At 34.6% G+C, this 14,652-nt stretch overlaps 1 protein-coding gene across 2 annotated transcripts in view; it reads right to left on the minus strand.

Moving 5' to 3' along the window:
• Positions 1-2,096: 2,096 nt before the first annotated feature.
• CD99 (CD99 molecule (Xg blood group)) overlaps positions 2,097-14,652 on the minus strand; it is a 64,938-nt gene continuing 52,382 nt past the window's right edge. Inside the window, exons 8-9 of one of the 2 annotated variants that reach the window (XM_043995033.1) lie at positions 5,324-5,380; positions 2,097-2,181 (exon numbers count right to left, since the gene is read on the minus strand). In XM_043995033.1, coding sequence (XP_043850968.1) covers positions 2,156-2,181; positions 5,324-5,380 — 83 coding nt within the window. In that variant the 3' untranslated portion in view covers positions 2,097-2,155. Of the gene's footprint in view, positions 2,182-5,323; positions 5,381-10,304; positions 13,236-14,652 lie in introns of those variants that run through there. The other variant, XM_043995034.1, reaches the window with a different exon arrangement.

Genomic DNA, 14,652 nt, shown 5'->3' on the forward strand with positions numbered 1-14,652 from the left:
TAATCCCAAAGATTTAAAACCAAAAGGAAATTCATCCATCATTAGCTCAACATCCTCTCATAATAGGTTAAGTGATTTATCTGACATTATATAACTAGTAAGTAGCAAAGCAAAGAAACATGCTAAATTAAGCCTTCTGATTCTACATCCAATGCTCTTTCTAATAAACTATATCACTAGCAGCAGCTAGGTGGTACAGTAGATAGAGCACTGGGCTTGGAATCAGAGAGACTCATTCTCCCGACTTCAAATCCTGCCTCAGACACTGACTAGCTTTGTGACCCTGGGCAAGTCACTGAACCTGGTTTGCCTTAGTTTCCTCATCTGTAAGATGAACTGGAGAAGGAAATGTCAAACGACTCCAGTCTCTTTGTCAAGAAAACTCTTAAAAGTTGAAGATGACTGAAAAGATCGAACGACAGACAATATTACTACCTATAGGTCTGATTGTAATACATTTATATTCACATGAGGAAAATACATGTGAATTTTATTGGTGATAGCTGACATGAGATAGCATAAATAACATTAACCACCAGCGGTTAAGTGTAAGTGTAGCATACCCTTGAATAATACTTCATCTGGATGGCACTGTAAGAACTTTCCATCATGTTGACACTACCAGGAATATAGTGAAAATAGCAATAAAACACTGAAAAGGGTCAGCTAGGTGGCACAGTGGATAAAGCACCAGCCCTAGCTTCAGGAGGACCTGAGTTCAAATCTGGCCTCAGACACTTGACACTTACTAGCTTTGTGACCCTTGGAAAGTCACTTAACCCTCATTATCCTGAAAAAAAAATTAATACACGGAAAAATCCTAATTTTTTTCCAAATGTAGAAAAGTTTATTGACCTTGGCAATTAAAAAAATAGACCATTAGAATCATTTGAAACTTTTCATCAATCTGTCTATAAAAAACATTTAAGGCTTTTCTCTATATGAATAACCATAGACTATTGCATTTTAATGTTCACAGGTTTGTTTATCAAAGGGGTAAAAACTGGAAAGTTCAATTTATCCCATACTGTTAAAAGCTTTGAAGGGGGGGAATACTGTATGCCGTAAATCATATCTATAAAAAACTTCATCCAATGCCCAACCATTCACACTGAATGATAAACTCATTTTGTAAAACTGCATGAATTCATCAAATTTTTAACAATTGTATTTAGGACACACCTTAAGAGAATTATAAACTTAGGCAGGATTGTACTTTTATGATCTGGCCCAATTACACTTAAGAGAATAAAGGGGGGCAGCTAGGTGGCACAGTACATAGAGTACTGGCCCTGGATTCAGGAGGACCTGAGTTCAAATCCAGCCTCAGACCCTTGACACTTACTAGCTGTGTGACCCTGGGCAAGTCACTTAACCCCAATTGCCTCAGCAAAAAACAAAAACAAAACAAAAAAAGAGAGAATAAAGGAAAAGAAAGATGAAGATGAAAGGAAAAGAGAGGAGAAAAATAATCTTAATTGTAAATGCCTGGAACTCTGCTATATAATAAGGATACAAAAAAGGTAAAAATAGTCACTGCACTCAAGGAGGTATTTTAACAGGGGAGAAAAGACACAAATAACTCAGATCCAGGCTCAGACACTTAACACTTACTAGCTTTGTGACCTTGGGCAAGTCACTTAACCCCAATTGCCTCACCAAAAAAAAAAAAAAAAAGATTTAATTAATTCTGAAGGAATGTCTTAGAGATGTATCTCACAAATTTACCACTGAGTCCCTTATTTACTGATACCTTTAGTTGCTATCTAATTTTAAAACAATCATGAACATATGGTATGGATAAAAGGAACCATTTTCTGCTTTCCTTATTTCTATATGGGGGATAGGAACCATTAAAAACCAAATATATTCACATAAAATAAAGGCCACCATATTGGATAAAAGGTTCAATTTCACTTTGAAGAAATTTTCCTTATTCTTAAAATGGAGAAGTTTTAAATGATAGCTAATTAATAGCATGTTGTATAAGACAAACCAATTTCCAAGATGTTTTTAAATGCCATATTCAGTAACAACCCAGTGGAATTAATTTTCATGCAATTTTGCAACTCCTGTCTTGTAAGGTGTGTTTTTTCAGGCAGGCAAGCAGTCTAATCCAGTTGTGTTCATCTTTGTTTTCTCACTCAGAATAAGATTAATTCTGTAGAAGTGTTCGTTGCACTAGAAAAAGAAAAGACAAAGATTTTATTGCCATCTCCCAAGATACACAATACCCACAACATCTTCACTATATTAATTTTAAAATCTTTTCTTTAAAAAATGAAAGGTCTTTATAGATTAGCTAAATAAGCAAAAATAGAAAGTAAAAACCAAAAGGTCAAAAAGACAGTTCTGTTAATGTCAGTACAGGATGAGGTCACAAATCTAGTATGGAATGGAATGGAGGGGTGGCGAACCAGTAAAAAAGACAGATCTTAGGTACTGGAGATTAAAGTAAAAAAACTAAAGTCTCTATTTTTGTGTGCATTTATTGAATAAATAACTGAAAATAAGGATTTGCTTAGTTATATTTTTTCGGTTCTTAAAAACTTGCAATTTCAGGAGTAATTGAATTGCATTTCAATGCTTGAGCTATTGCTATTACACTATATTCAATTTCTTTTTTTTTTCTTTTTGCAGGGCAATGAGGGTTAAGAGACTTGCCCAGGGTCACACAGCTAGTGTCAAGTGTCTGAGGCTGGATTTTAACTCAGATCCTCCTGAATCCAAGGCCAGTGCTTTATCCACTGCATCACCTAGCTGCCCCCACACTATATTTAATTTCAATCAAGATTGAAAATAAAAATTAAAATGCTGCAGTGAAATGTTATTACAATAGAATAGAATATTAGAGCTGGTCAATACCCTGGATATCCAGACTGGTCTCTACACGCCACTATTTTAAAAATATGTAAATGGAAACTTGGAGAGTCTAAGTAACTTTTCCAAGGCTAAAGAGTTAGGATTTGAAACTAGGTATTTTCACCCCTAGTCCAGTCCTGAATCCATTCTTTTATACCATGTAGCCACCAATGTGAATCTGACAAAGGAGCTAAGGTATATTTTTATTTTCCTGTAGCTTAAAGTCAAAATGAAACATGGAGCCAAGAAAACTCTCTGTGTGCTGAAAACCACACATAGAAACTATTTTGTTGTTCAGTCATTTTTCAGTCAGGTTTTACTCTTCATGACCTCATTTGGGGTTTTCTTGGCAAAGATACTGGAGTGGATTGCCATTTCCTTCTCCAGTTCATTTTACAGATGAGGAAACTTAGGTAAACGGAGTTCAGTGACATGTCCAGGATCACAAAGCTGGTCAGTATCTGAAGACATATATGAACTTAGGAAGATGAGTCTTCCTGATTTCAGGCCTGGTACTCTGTCTATTGCAGATCACCAACAAAGAAGATAATTGGACCTACTTGAGTAAAAAAATCCAGGACTTTAAAAAATTATAAAACATTGTTGTATAAGGTAGTGTAAGTAAAATTTTAAATTATTCATAAAGCAGATACATATAAGGTAAATTAGAGGTAATCTCAAGGGAAATGCCCTAATATTGGGGGAGTCCAGGAAAGACACCTTTTTAAATTTGAGATGAGTCTTGAGGGAAGAACACATCCTGATTCCTAGATTCAATAAAGGTGATTGTAAATGAATATTTAACTTGAAATTTTTTGTATTAAGCCCTCTTTTTGGAAAATAGGTCAATTTCCATGTATGAGCTTGACAATATATATGCCAAGGACATGATCATCAATTAAAAAAAAAAATTAAATACCTTTGGCAGAAGAAAGTGGCAGTGAATGTTTGTGGTCTCTCCTTAATCACATTTTTGATGAAATGGAATTTTTAAGCACGTAAAGAAATCTTCTTGCACAATTATACTAAGAAGTGACAGTTTAGTGTTTCATTTTGTTAAAACTGGAACCACATCATTCTTCTAAAATAATCTATTTTTATCTCTTATTTAAACATGCAATCAAATGGTAGCTGGGGGCAGCTAAGTAGAGCAGTAAATAGAGCCCTGAGCCTGGAGTCAGGAAGATCTATGGTCAAGTCCTGCCTCAGACACATACTAGCTGTGTGACCTTGAACAAGTCACTTAACCTTTTTTTCCCCCAGTCTCAACTGTAAAATGTGGATAATAATAGTACCTACCTTTCAGGGCTATGGTGAGAATCAAATGAATTAAGATTTGTAAGGCACTGAGCATAACATCTGGTTTGTAGTAGGAGCTATATAAATGCTAGCTATCATTATCATTATTACTATTACAACTACTTTCTTCTTCTTCTTCTTCTTCTTCTTCTTCTTCTTCTTCTTCTTCTTCTTCTTCTTCTTTCTCCTCCTCCTCCTCCTCCTTCACCACCACCACTACCACTACCACTGCTACCACCATGACTGCTACCATCCATGACTACCTGTCATCAGCATATTTGGAACTCTGTTCTATATGTTACAAAAAAATCTGTCACCCAATGCCCCAGGGATCAGTCCTCCTATCTGAATCAATTTATGTCTCAGAGGCTTCTGCACTTCACTCAACCCAGAACCATAACTAGATGCTAAGTCTCTTTTAACGACTTGAGAATATCAGCTCCTTGCAATTAGATTGTTTCGTTCTTTGTACTTTTATCCCCCAACACCTAGCCCAGTGCCTCTCACACAGTAGGCTCTTAATAAATGTTTACTGATTGCTTGATTAATAGATGATCTTCATAAGAAAATGGCAAATCGAATTCATTTTAGAGGAGCAGCTCATGTGGTAATTGATCTTTTCCAGGATTATTTTTTTAATTAAATTGCATATAGGACCTGAATTCAATGTTCGTTGATGTAGATTACATTTCATGAGCTGGCAGTCTAAAGTAAAAGAAAAAGTAATCACTCAGGCATCAAAGGAGTTGCTTTCAATCTCAGCTCTGTTACCACTTGTTGGACCTTGAGCAAGTTACTTTACTCAGCCTTACTCTTCTTGAATCTGTAAAAAAGAGAGGATGCCACTATATGGCCTCTAAGATCCCTTTACTTCTCCAAAATTCCATGACTCCTACCTGCAAAGTAATGTGCTAGTTTCAAGGACTACAAAGATGATAAATAAGAAGTTCCACCTTAAAGGAATTTATAGTCTAGCAATGGCATGAGATGTATTAGAATTACCTTTAACACAAAAGCATAGGAATGGTCAAAAAGAGAGTAGAAAGATATACAACGAAACTGTTTTCATGTCAGGAGACTCAAGATAAAGAGAATTTTCCATATCTTTAAAAAAGGATATAGAACACCCAATAAATTCTCCAAATTTGTCATTTTCTCTTACCAGGTGGTTCTGTTTTGGCTCCCTGATGACTTTCCATATTAACATTCTCTGGATCTTCTGAAAGAATGAACACATAGGGCAACCAATTAAAACCAGTTAAAACTCTGTCTCGGGGCAGCTAGATTGCACAGAGGATAGAGCACCGGCCTTGGAGTCAGGAGGTCCTGAGTTCAAATTCGGCCTCAGACACTTAACACTTACTAGCTGTGTGACCCTAGGCAAGTCACTTAACCCCAATTGCCTCACCAACCCCCCCCCAAAAAAAAACCCCCAAAGAACTCTGTCTTTCTCAATCTGAATAATCTGTTTGGTTTAGGGTTAATAGGAAAGGTTTGTTTTTGTTATTTGTGAATTTATTTTATAAGTCATTTTGTATTAAATGAAGCTTAATTTTCCTTTCCCACAGATAAAACTGCTCTGAATGAATTTCAACAATTTGGTAGGGAGGACAGATTGGATTAATAAGGAGTTGAAATTATATATACATATATGTATATATATGTGTATGTATACACACACACAGACACACACATATATATATATATATATATATATATATTTGCAGGACAATGAGGGTTAAGTGATTTGCCCAGGGTCACATGGCTAGTAAGTGTCAAGTGTCATGGTTGGATTTGAACTCAGGTCCTCCTGAATCCAAGGTCAGTACTTTATCCACTGTACCACCTAGTTGCCCCCATATATATATATATATATATATATATATATATATATATATATATATATATATGTGCACACACACATATGTATATACACATATATATGTATATGTGTACACATATATACACACACATATATATCTTTTTTTTTTTTTTTGGTGAGGCAATTGGGGTTAAGTGACTTGCCTAGGGTCACACAGCTAGTAAGTATTAAGTGTCTGAGGGCGGATTTGAACTCAGGTCCTCCTGACTCCTGGGCTGGTGCTTTATCCACTGTGCCACCTAGCTGCCCCTACACATATATATCTTAAAGAAATTCAGTCATTGTTTTCAAGTGTACATAAGGGAGGCTAATAAAAGAGGCAAGACTATTGCCATTTGAAGGTCTCTGGACACATAATTTTAGATAGGAAAATGTGAAATACACAAAAAGCAAGCATCTACTATGCACAAAAGATAATGTTCTCTGTAGGTTAAACCAGTTATAAACCTGGAATTTGATCCACATGTTGTTTGGTTTTTTTTCATGGTTCAAACAGAAACTTCAGTTTAGTTCCTAACTGAATTACAGCAAATTCTTAAGTAGTATCATCTGAATTAAAGTTATATTGTCAGGGCAGCATGCCATGGTGGATAGAGCTGGACTTTGGAGCTAATGTCAAACTGGAAAAACTCAGACCAACTAGGTAAATAAAGTTTAGCATCTAATCAGGGTCAAGGAATTGCTCTTTGAGACAAAACAATGCCTTATTCAGACAGGGATGCCCTGGGAGGAAGGGAAGAAATCTGGAGTTGGGTGTATAGTCTGGATACACAGAACAGTCAAGCTGTAGGAGGGGAATGTTAAGGAGACACAAACAAGGTTGCAGAAATGTCCTTGGGTTAGCTTTGCCAGGTTTTCTGGGAACAGGGGTGGTCGGAAACTGTTGGAGGATATGTAGGCTCTCTAGGGGGAAGATAGAAATTGCTGGTCAGACCAGAGTTTGACACTAGGAAGAAGATATTTTCTGGTTGTGTGACCCTGGACAGGTCACTTAACCTCTCAAAATCCCCAGGCAACTCTCTAAGAGAATAAGTTTAAGAGAAAGTACCAACCTGCATTTGTGGAGAGAGTGTTCTCACTTGGGAGTTCCTTATATCAATGAAATTACAGGATCAATCCAGTGCCCTGTCCTTATTGTACTTAACATGTATAGAACTCCTTTTCCCAAAAAGCTTATATTACTTATATAAACGAACTGGTTTTGATGTATTTTCATTCATAAATGCACCTAAAATAGCTACCTAATCACGCATTCAGGTTGTGTTCCCCACCTATGTTCTAGAGGCTTTACCGGATGACAACTGGGAGAAAATTCAGGAAGGGAACATTCCTGCTATCCATGGGTATAGGACCTGGGAAATTAGTTCTGGCCTTCCTTTATACCTGCTTTATGCCTATTCCTGCCTTCAAACAGAGCTGTTATAGTGAGAAAACATAGGGATATATACATTCTCCCAAGGAGTTTTGTTAAACCAAAATCAGAAGGTGGTTAAGATGCATAGAGAAAGGGTCCACAAATCTACTTGTTTACAATTAAATGTATACTTTTCAAAAACTTTGAAGCCATAGGGAAACACACACGCACAGATACGTATATTGACATTCTTTCAGAGAAAACTTTCATTGATTAAAAACCACCAGAAGTAAACATTTAATGGTTAAAATCCTTTAGTGGTACCTCTGTCACAAGAGTAAACATTTGCAGTGCATTAATTCAACTCAACCAAAATACAGAGATAATTTATGTAAGGATCATAGACTTAGAGCTGGAAGACAGACTTTATGAGTCACATAATCCAACCCCTTCATTTCAAAGAGGGCTAAACCAAGGTCCAAAATCCTACAAATTATATGTGTATATGTGTACACACACACACACACACACACACACACACACACACACACACTTAGAAATTCCTAGAGAAATTCCATGGGATTATATATATATATCAGCCTTTACAGAGCCAGACTCCTAAACACTAAAAATAATAATATAACAATGGTTCCTTATGTAGTGCTTTAATGTTTACCATGTACTTTTCTTCTAACAACTTCATGATGTTCATTGTATTAAGTATTATCCCCCATTTTACAGATGAAGAAAGGGATTGAGAGGAGTTAAATGATTTGTCTTTGATTACTAACCTAGTAATCCTTGGAGCTGGGATTACTAACCTAGTAATCATTGGACCTGAATTTAGGTCTTCTGACTCTAAATCTGGTGCATTCTACATTACCTGTCATAAATATGTACTATGTATCACTAAAATGGGTTTTTTAAAAAATCTGTAGTACTCAATACATATAAATGTGTGAAAGTCTGCAAAAGAAGTGGAAAATGTGAAGGTGAAAGAAGAGAAAAACAGAAATTTTACTTCTGATATGATATGTCTGAAGATACAAAGTCCTACAAATTAAATGGAAAATTTGGAGAGAGTGGGCAAGGAAGTAAAATTAAAAGGAAAAAAAACTTTCAGAAAAACCGTTGAAGTTTTTCCATTCTGTCAACATTGATAGCCCCAAAATTCAGTAAAATGGTATTTTCAATAAACTGTTAATCCTTATCCCTCCCTTTAAGCCTTAAAGTTTAAGGGAAATACAGAGGATCTATCTATCTATCTATCTATCTATCTATCTATCTATCTATCTATCTATCTATCTATCTATCTATCTATCTAACTATCTATCTATCTATCTATCTATTATCTATCCATATATATATACATGCATATATATATATGTGTGTGTATACATATAAATATATATCTCACAGCCAAAGAATAGATCATAAAGGTTTAAATATCAGAGGAAGAGAACAGACTGAGCTACATCTGATAAATGGAAAAGGGCTTTTAATTATCTTAAGTTCCTCCCTGACATAAAAAATTAAATATCCTTAATGCTATAATTCTCCCAGTTGCTGAAAACCATGGAACCCCACAGTGATGATGATGCTCATGATAGCTAATTTAATATAGTACTTTAAGGTTTGTGGAGTACTTTACAAATATTTTCTCATTTAATCCTTAGGACAATCCTAGGAGGTAGGAACTAGTATTATCTCCATTTTACAAATGAGTAAACTGAGACTAAATGACTACCCCAGAGTGACACTGCTAGTAAGTATCTGAGGCTATATTTGACTCAGTTGTTCTTAATTCTAGGTCTAGCATTCTATCCACTGTGCCACCTACCTAATCTCAGAAGAATCAAAATTGAAGATGATTCAAATGGCAAAGGAGAAATGAATGCATATTATCCATAATGAATTCTATTCACAAGTTGGTAAAAAATAATATAATAAATATTATCAAACAAGGGGGGGGCGGACCTATACAGTAAACAAGAGATTTAAAAAAGCCCATTTTGAAGGTTTCAGTGATACCCAAAAACCTAAAGAGAGGTCTCCAGACTCATGGGCATATCTTTTAGAGAGGATTTATGGAAAGAAATGTGCAAACATGACACAAGATGAAACAGTGTGGAAAAAATGTATAAATAAACACACATATAATATATATTACATATAAACTATGTAATACAGCATAAGAAAACAATGTATAATATGATAAATAATATATGTGTATATAAACATGTATATATTTATATAATATATAGTGTATGTATATATAACATAGTATATATATATATACACACACAGGATATCCACTGCATAATACTATATATACACACACTATCTCTCTCTCTCTCTCTCTCTCTCTCTCTATATATATATATATATATATATATATATAAATACTATACAAATCTATGTATATATATTCACATATAAATAAAATCTGAAGGAAGTGTTCATATCAATAATATAAAATATCCACTGAAGTTTAGAAGCAAGTAATGATAAAAAATTAGAGTGATGGTATCAAAAGGTATCTACTACATTGTTGATTCCACTTAGCAGTTGGCAAACTACTTGGGAGTTTGTCAGTAGTCTAAGGGGTTCATGTTAAAGATTCTTTAGAGGTGCCTTAGGTAGTACATTGTAAAAGAATGAGTAGTAATTTTAAGTTACCCTGGGGTTTCATAACACATTTTTTGTAGGGGAGGGGAGGGATGAAAGGGATTTGTGGAAAAATACACATTGGGAACCACTATACTATATGTATACAGAATAACCTAATCTTCAACTTATAGTTGTCAATTCTATGAATCTAGTGTTTCTGGGAAATATGGCAACTCAAAAAGACAAGTTCGGGGGACCATTAACATTGCATAGTCCAATAGTACTCAAAATATGGAAGACGATGTAAAATCTTTATTTCACTACTAATTTGTTAAATGAAAATACAAGTCAAACTTAAAATTAGCTATAAGATATAAAAGAAAACTTAACAAATTCACCATCAGTAACAACATTATTTCAAAGAAAATTTCACTTGATTATAAGCTAGCAGAATTAAACATTTAGTGGTTAAAATATTTTAGTAATCCCTCTTTCACAAGATTAAGCATTCATGGAGCATCAATATGCATCTAAACTAAAATACAAAGATTATAGATCATAGGGATCATGTGATCATGGGATCATAGATTTAGAGCTGGAAGACAGATTTTAGGGGTCATCTAATTCAACCCCTTCATTTTAAAGAAGGTCAAACTAAGGACCTAAGGGTTGAACCATAAAGTGCAATTCTGTGTACTCACAGACATTAAATAACTTCAATGCTAACTGTAACAAATTTCCAATAGAAAAATTACAGAGCTCAAACAGGTTTGTAAAAAACTTGCAGGAAGTCATTTCTTTTGTTGGCCATGGTGGTGAGCAGTTTTTTTTTTTTTAAAGGCATAAAACTACAAGGCATATAAACAGGAAATTGGTTTCTAATCCTGTGCAAATGTTGGCAACATAGCTCATATCTGAAAGAATTAACCCTTATTCAAACACAAGCATGTGGCTTGCACCCAAGACTAGATTAACTGGCCTATCACAAAGCTATATCAAAGAGAATTCATCTACTTTTTTTTTTGGTGGGGCAATGTGACTTGCCCAGGGTCACACAGCTAGTGTCAAGTGTCTGAGGCCAGATTTGAACTCAGGTCCTCCTAATCCAGGGCCAGTGCTTTAGCCACTGTGCCACCTAGCTGCCCCCATAACTTTTTTTTTTTTGGTGAAATTAATCTACATTTAAGGGGAAGTTATTAACCTCAGTTTTCACCTACAAATCATCAGGTGAACAGAAACTGTATGCTTGTAATTTCTGCTATCCATCCTTACAAAAAATACCTACGGTATATAGAACTTAGTTAAAAACATTAAGATTCATGAATAACAACTTTAAGGACAAAATGTGCATATAGTATTTTAATACTGCTAATTTTGAAGTGACCAGGGCACAGAGAGAATAATGTTACTAAAAGAAATTTGAAATTAGAGATATGTTAGAAATGAATGAGAACTAATTCTGGAGCTATAGGAGGATTTTAAAAAATAGCACCTGGCATTTACATAGTGCCTTAAAGTTCACAAAACACTTTACAAAACCATTCCTTTTGACCTATTTCAGACATGACTCTAAGTTGCTAAGAACTGTGTAAAGCTCAGAAATGGCCAACAAAACTATGTGAAATCATCATACTATATCATCTGATTCCTGAACTGTACTGGCAGAACAAACAACACAAGGCACCATTTAGCCCTACCTTTTCCAGCTTTCCACTGCAATAAGCAAAAAAGTAAGAAAGACAGGAAGTCACAATCTTTTTAGGTGCTGATTTTTTTTGAGGTTTTTAAAATATAGGTTTGAATATAAAGTATAATAATCGGTTGAAAATTTTTTTTGCATAACTTGAATTTTGCACTTGCCTTTGATCTATATAGTAAGGACAAATGTTGACCAGCACATCACATTTTGAGAATCACTAACTTAGGATATTAAGAAAGAAAATCATATTCCTGCTAATGATTTGGTTTTTATCAGAAATGAGAAATCTACCAGGCATATCACTAAAATATTCCTGTAGTGCAAAGATGAAAAGGGATATAGACAGAAGTCTACTCAAGTAACTGTTTATCACAAACTAATACTGCAAAAGGGTGAAAAATCTGCATTAAAAGAACATCCTCCATGTTCTTCCTCGGCCTTCATCATCTACCAAATAACATTCACCTTCAAGGACACCTTCATCTCGCCAGGAAAGAAAATTACACTTGACTCTGAAGAGTATAAAAATGAGACAGATGACCTTCATGATCCGTCGCAAAGTCATTTTGAAAAGTAATTAATTTTACTGCATCATTTTGCTTGCTAATTTAGAAGAATTTAAGGAGTGGAAGAAAAACCAAGAACAATGGTTGTTTAAGAAAGCTGCTAAGAGAAATGTACTCAGTTGTCCCTAAAGAAAGACATCAATTAAATATCTGGAAAGAAAGGTCAAAGATATCAAGTATAATCTGACTTAAATCCTTTGTAAAACTTCGTCATTATGGTCATGAAATTTGTTACTAAACAAATTAAACTTTCTTCAGAGAACTGGTGAGTTCACAGACTCACAAAATTCACTTCAAAAACAAGAAGTCATTTTCAAGAAAACATTTTAAAAAATCACAGTGATAACAACTGAAGAAAACTGAAAAGAAAATCCTTCACCATTGGATGAAAGGCTTAGACCTTTTGATCTATATTTTTAACATCTAAGACACTAGAAGGAGAGGATAGTTCAGTCTCCTGGTGCTGTTGCCAAATCTATTGGCAGAAAAGTGTCTGTGGAGGAGAACAGCACCTCACCATGTTTTCTAGGAGCCAGGTTCTTGGCTATAAAGAGAGGACAGAGTATACTGAATTAAAAAATAATAATAATAATCAGGATAATTTATAAACTAAAAGATAATGGAAAGTAAACTTCTATCCTCATTTCACAAAAGTCAGAGGTAAGACAAAACTTAGGGTCTTCTTGATCTTTAGGATTTGCCATAACCTATCAGTTAGAAAGAAGAAAAAATATATAGATTTCTTTGGAGGATTCTGACTTTCTTCAGCATTATTTAAGTAATCTACTAGGGCATGAAGGCAATGTCCTTTCAATGCTTATTCTGCTTTTGTGGGATGAGAGGCTTTATTTTTGTGGCTAAATAGGGAAGAGGGAATCTTATTGGGAAAATAGTTATATCTAGTTGATCTTGTAGTCATCACTTGACAGATGTTCTTTCCTCATTCCTAGATCCTCGGCTCATCTGAAATGGAAGGTTAAAGAAAGAAAAAAAAATTCAAAACTTCTGATATGGTTGCCTAAGATTTTCACTCTTTCACAATTCAGCAGAAATAGAGCCCATAGCTTTAAAAGTTATAATTTGGGGCTTTAAAAAGAAGAAAAACATGTATATATACAGATTATAGCCTAGCTGGCATAAAGATAGGTAGAAAATGTGTAGCAAGAAGCTTTTTAGCAAAAACGAATACAAACATGCACCCCCTCCAAAAAAATAGGTAGTAGCTTTATAGCTAGCACTATACCTCTGAAATTAGAGTGAGGAACCTTCCATGGAAATCAAATGGACGACAATAAGGTCACCAGTGAATTGCAAAAATCATTCCAGTCAGTGGGAAAGCAACACAAATGCCAAGTGATGATAACTTGAACACTTTGCAACAGTCAAGACTTGTCAGTATAGAATCAGCCACAAAGTAGGGAAAAACTCATTCAGTCACTAAAAGCAAACATTGCTGATTTCAGCTACAAAGACATCATTACAGAGACAGCAAATAAAGACCAAATGTGCATATGGAAAAGATATTAATAGCTAAAACATTCAAAACATATATTCTCTAACCCTATTAAAATGTACAAGGCACTGGCTGATGTCCCACATTCATTTTAAAACATTAGCACAAAGTAGTAATATTTAAAAGAAACCAGAGGAACATTTTACTCATTTCTATGTGCAAACTTTCATCTTGTGTTAGAAATTACACCACCTCCCATTTGGGCTTTTTCTGAGTTATGCTTCTTTATTATAAATTGAATAAATAAATACAAAGTTTCATATTCTGTGAATTGTCTTGATGTAATCCATAACAAGTCACCTCCCTAGATTTAGGTGGCCATATTCATACAGAGATTAAGGCAGGCTATGTTCATCTGAAAACATAGGCCCATAAATCTAAAGCTGGAAGGCACCACAGAGACAATCTAATTCAAATGCCTTTATTTTTCAGAGGAAGGTACTGAGGCTCAAAGAAGTTGAGAGATTTGCCAAAGGCCACATAGATAGATAGTTCTATCTCCAAGAACTGGAACATAAACCCCTCTCCCCCACTGTAAAACAAAAACCCGAATGCTCAATTAGGTTTTAGGCATCTTAAAATTAATATCTCACAGTAACAGAGACATTGAAAAGACCAATACTAATTCATTCTAATTTAAATGAGACATCCTGTATATGCAAAGTGAATCTTAGCTATCATTGTTATTATAGTTACCAGTTATTTTTGCTTTGATGTTTAAGATATAATTAGGTTCTTAAGGAAAGATGAATAATAAATATATTTTGTACTACAGGTATTAAAACTGAACTAGATTTCACGAGGAAAGGAATCCAAACACTATTTTCAAGTAAATTATTTTCAATTTTCATCTAAAAGGGTAATTTT

Source organism: Dromiciops gliroides, chromosome 3 (genome assembly GCF_019393635.1).
Source record: "Dromiciops gliroides isolate mDroGli1 chromosome 3, mDroGli1.pri, whole genome shotgun sequence".
In the NCBI taxonomy this organism is placed as follows: Eukaryota; Metazoa; Chordata; class Mammalia; order Microbiotheria; family Microbiotheriidae; genus Dromiciops; species Dromiciops gliroides.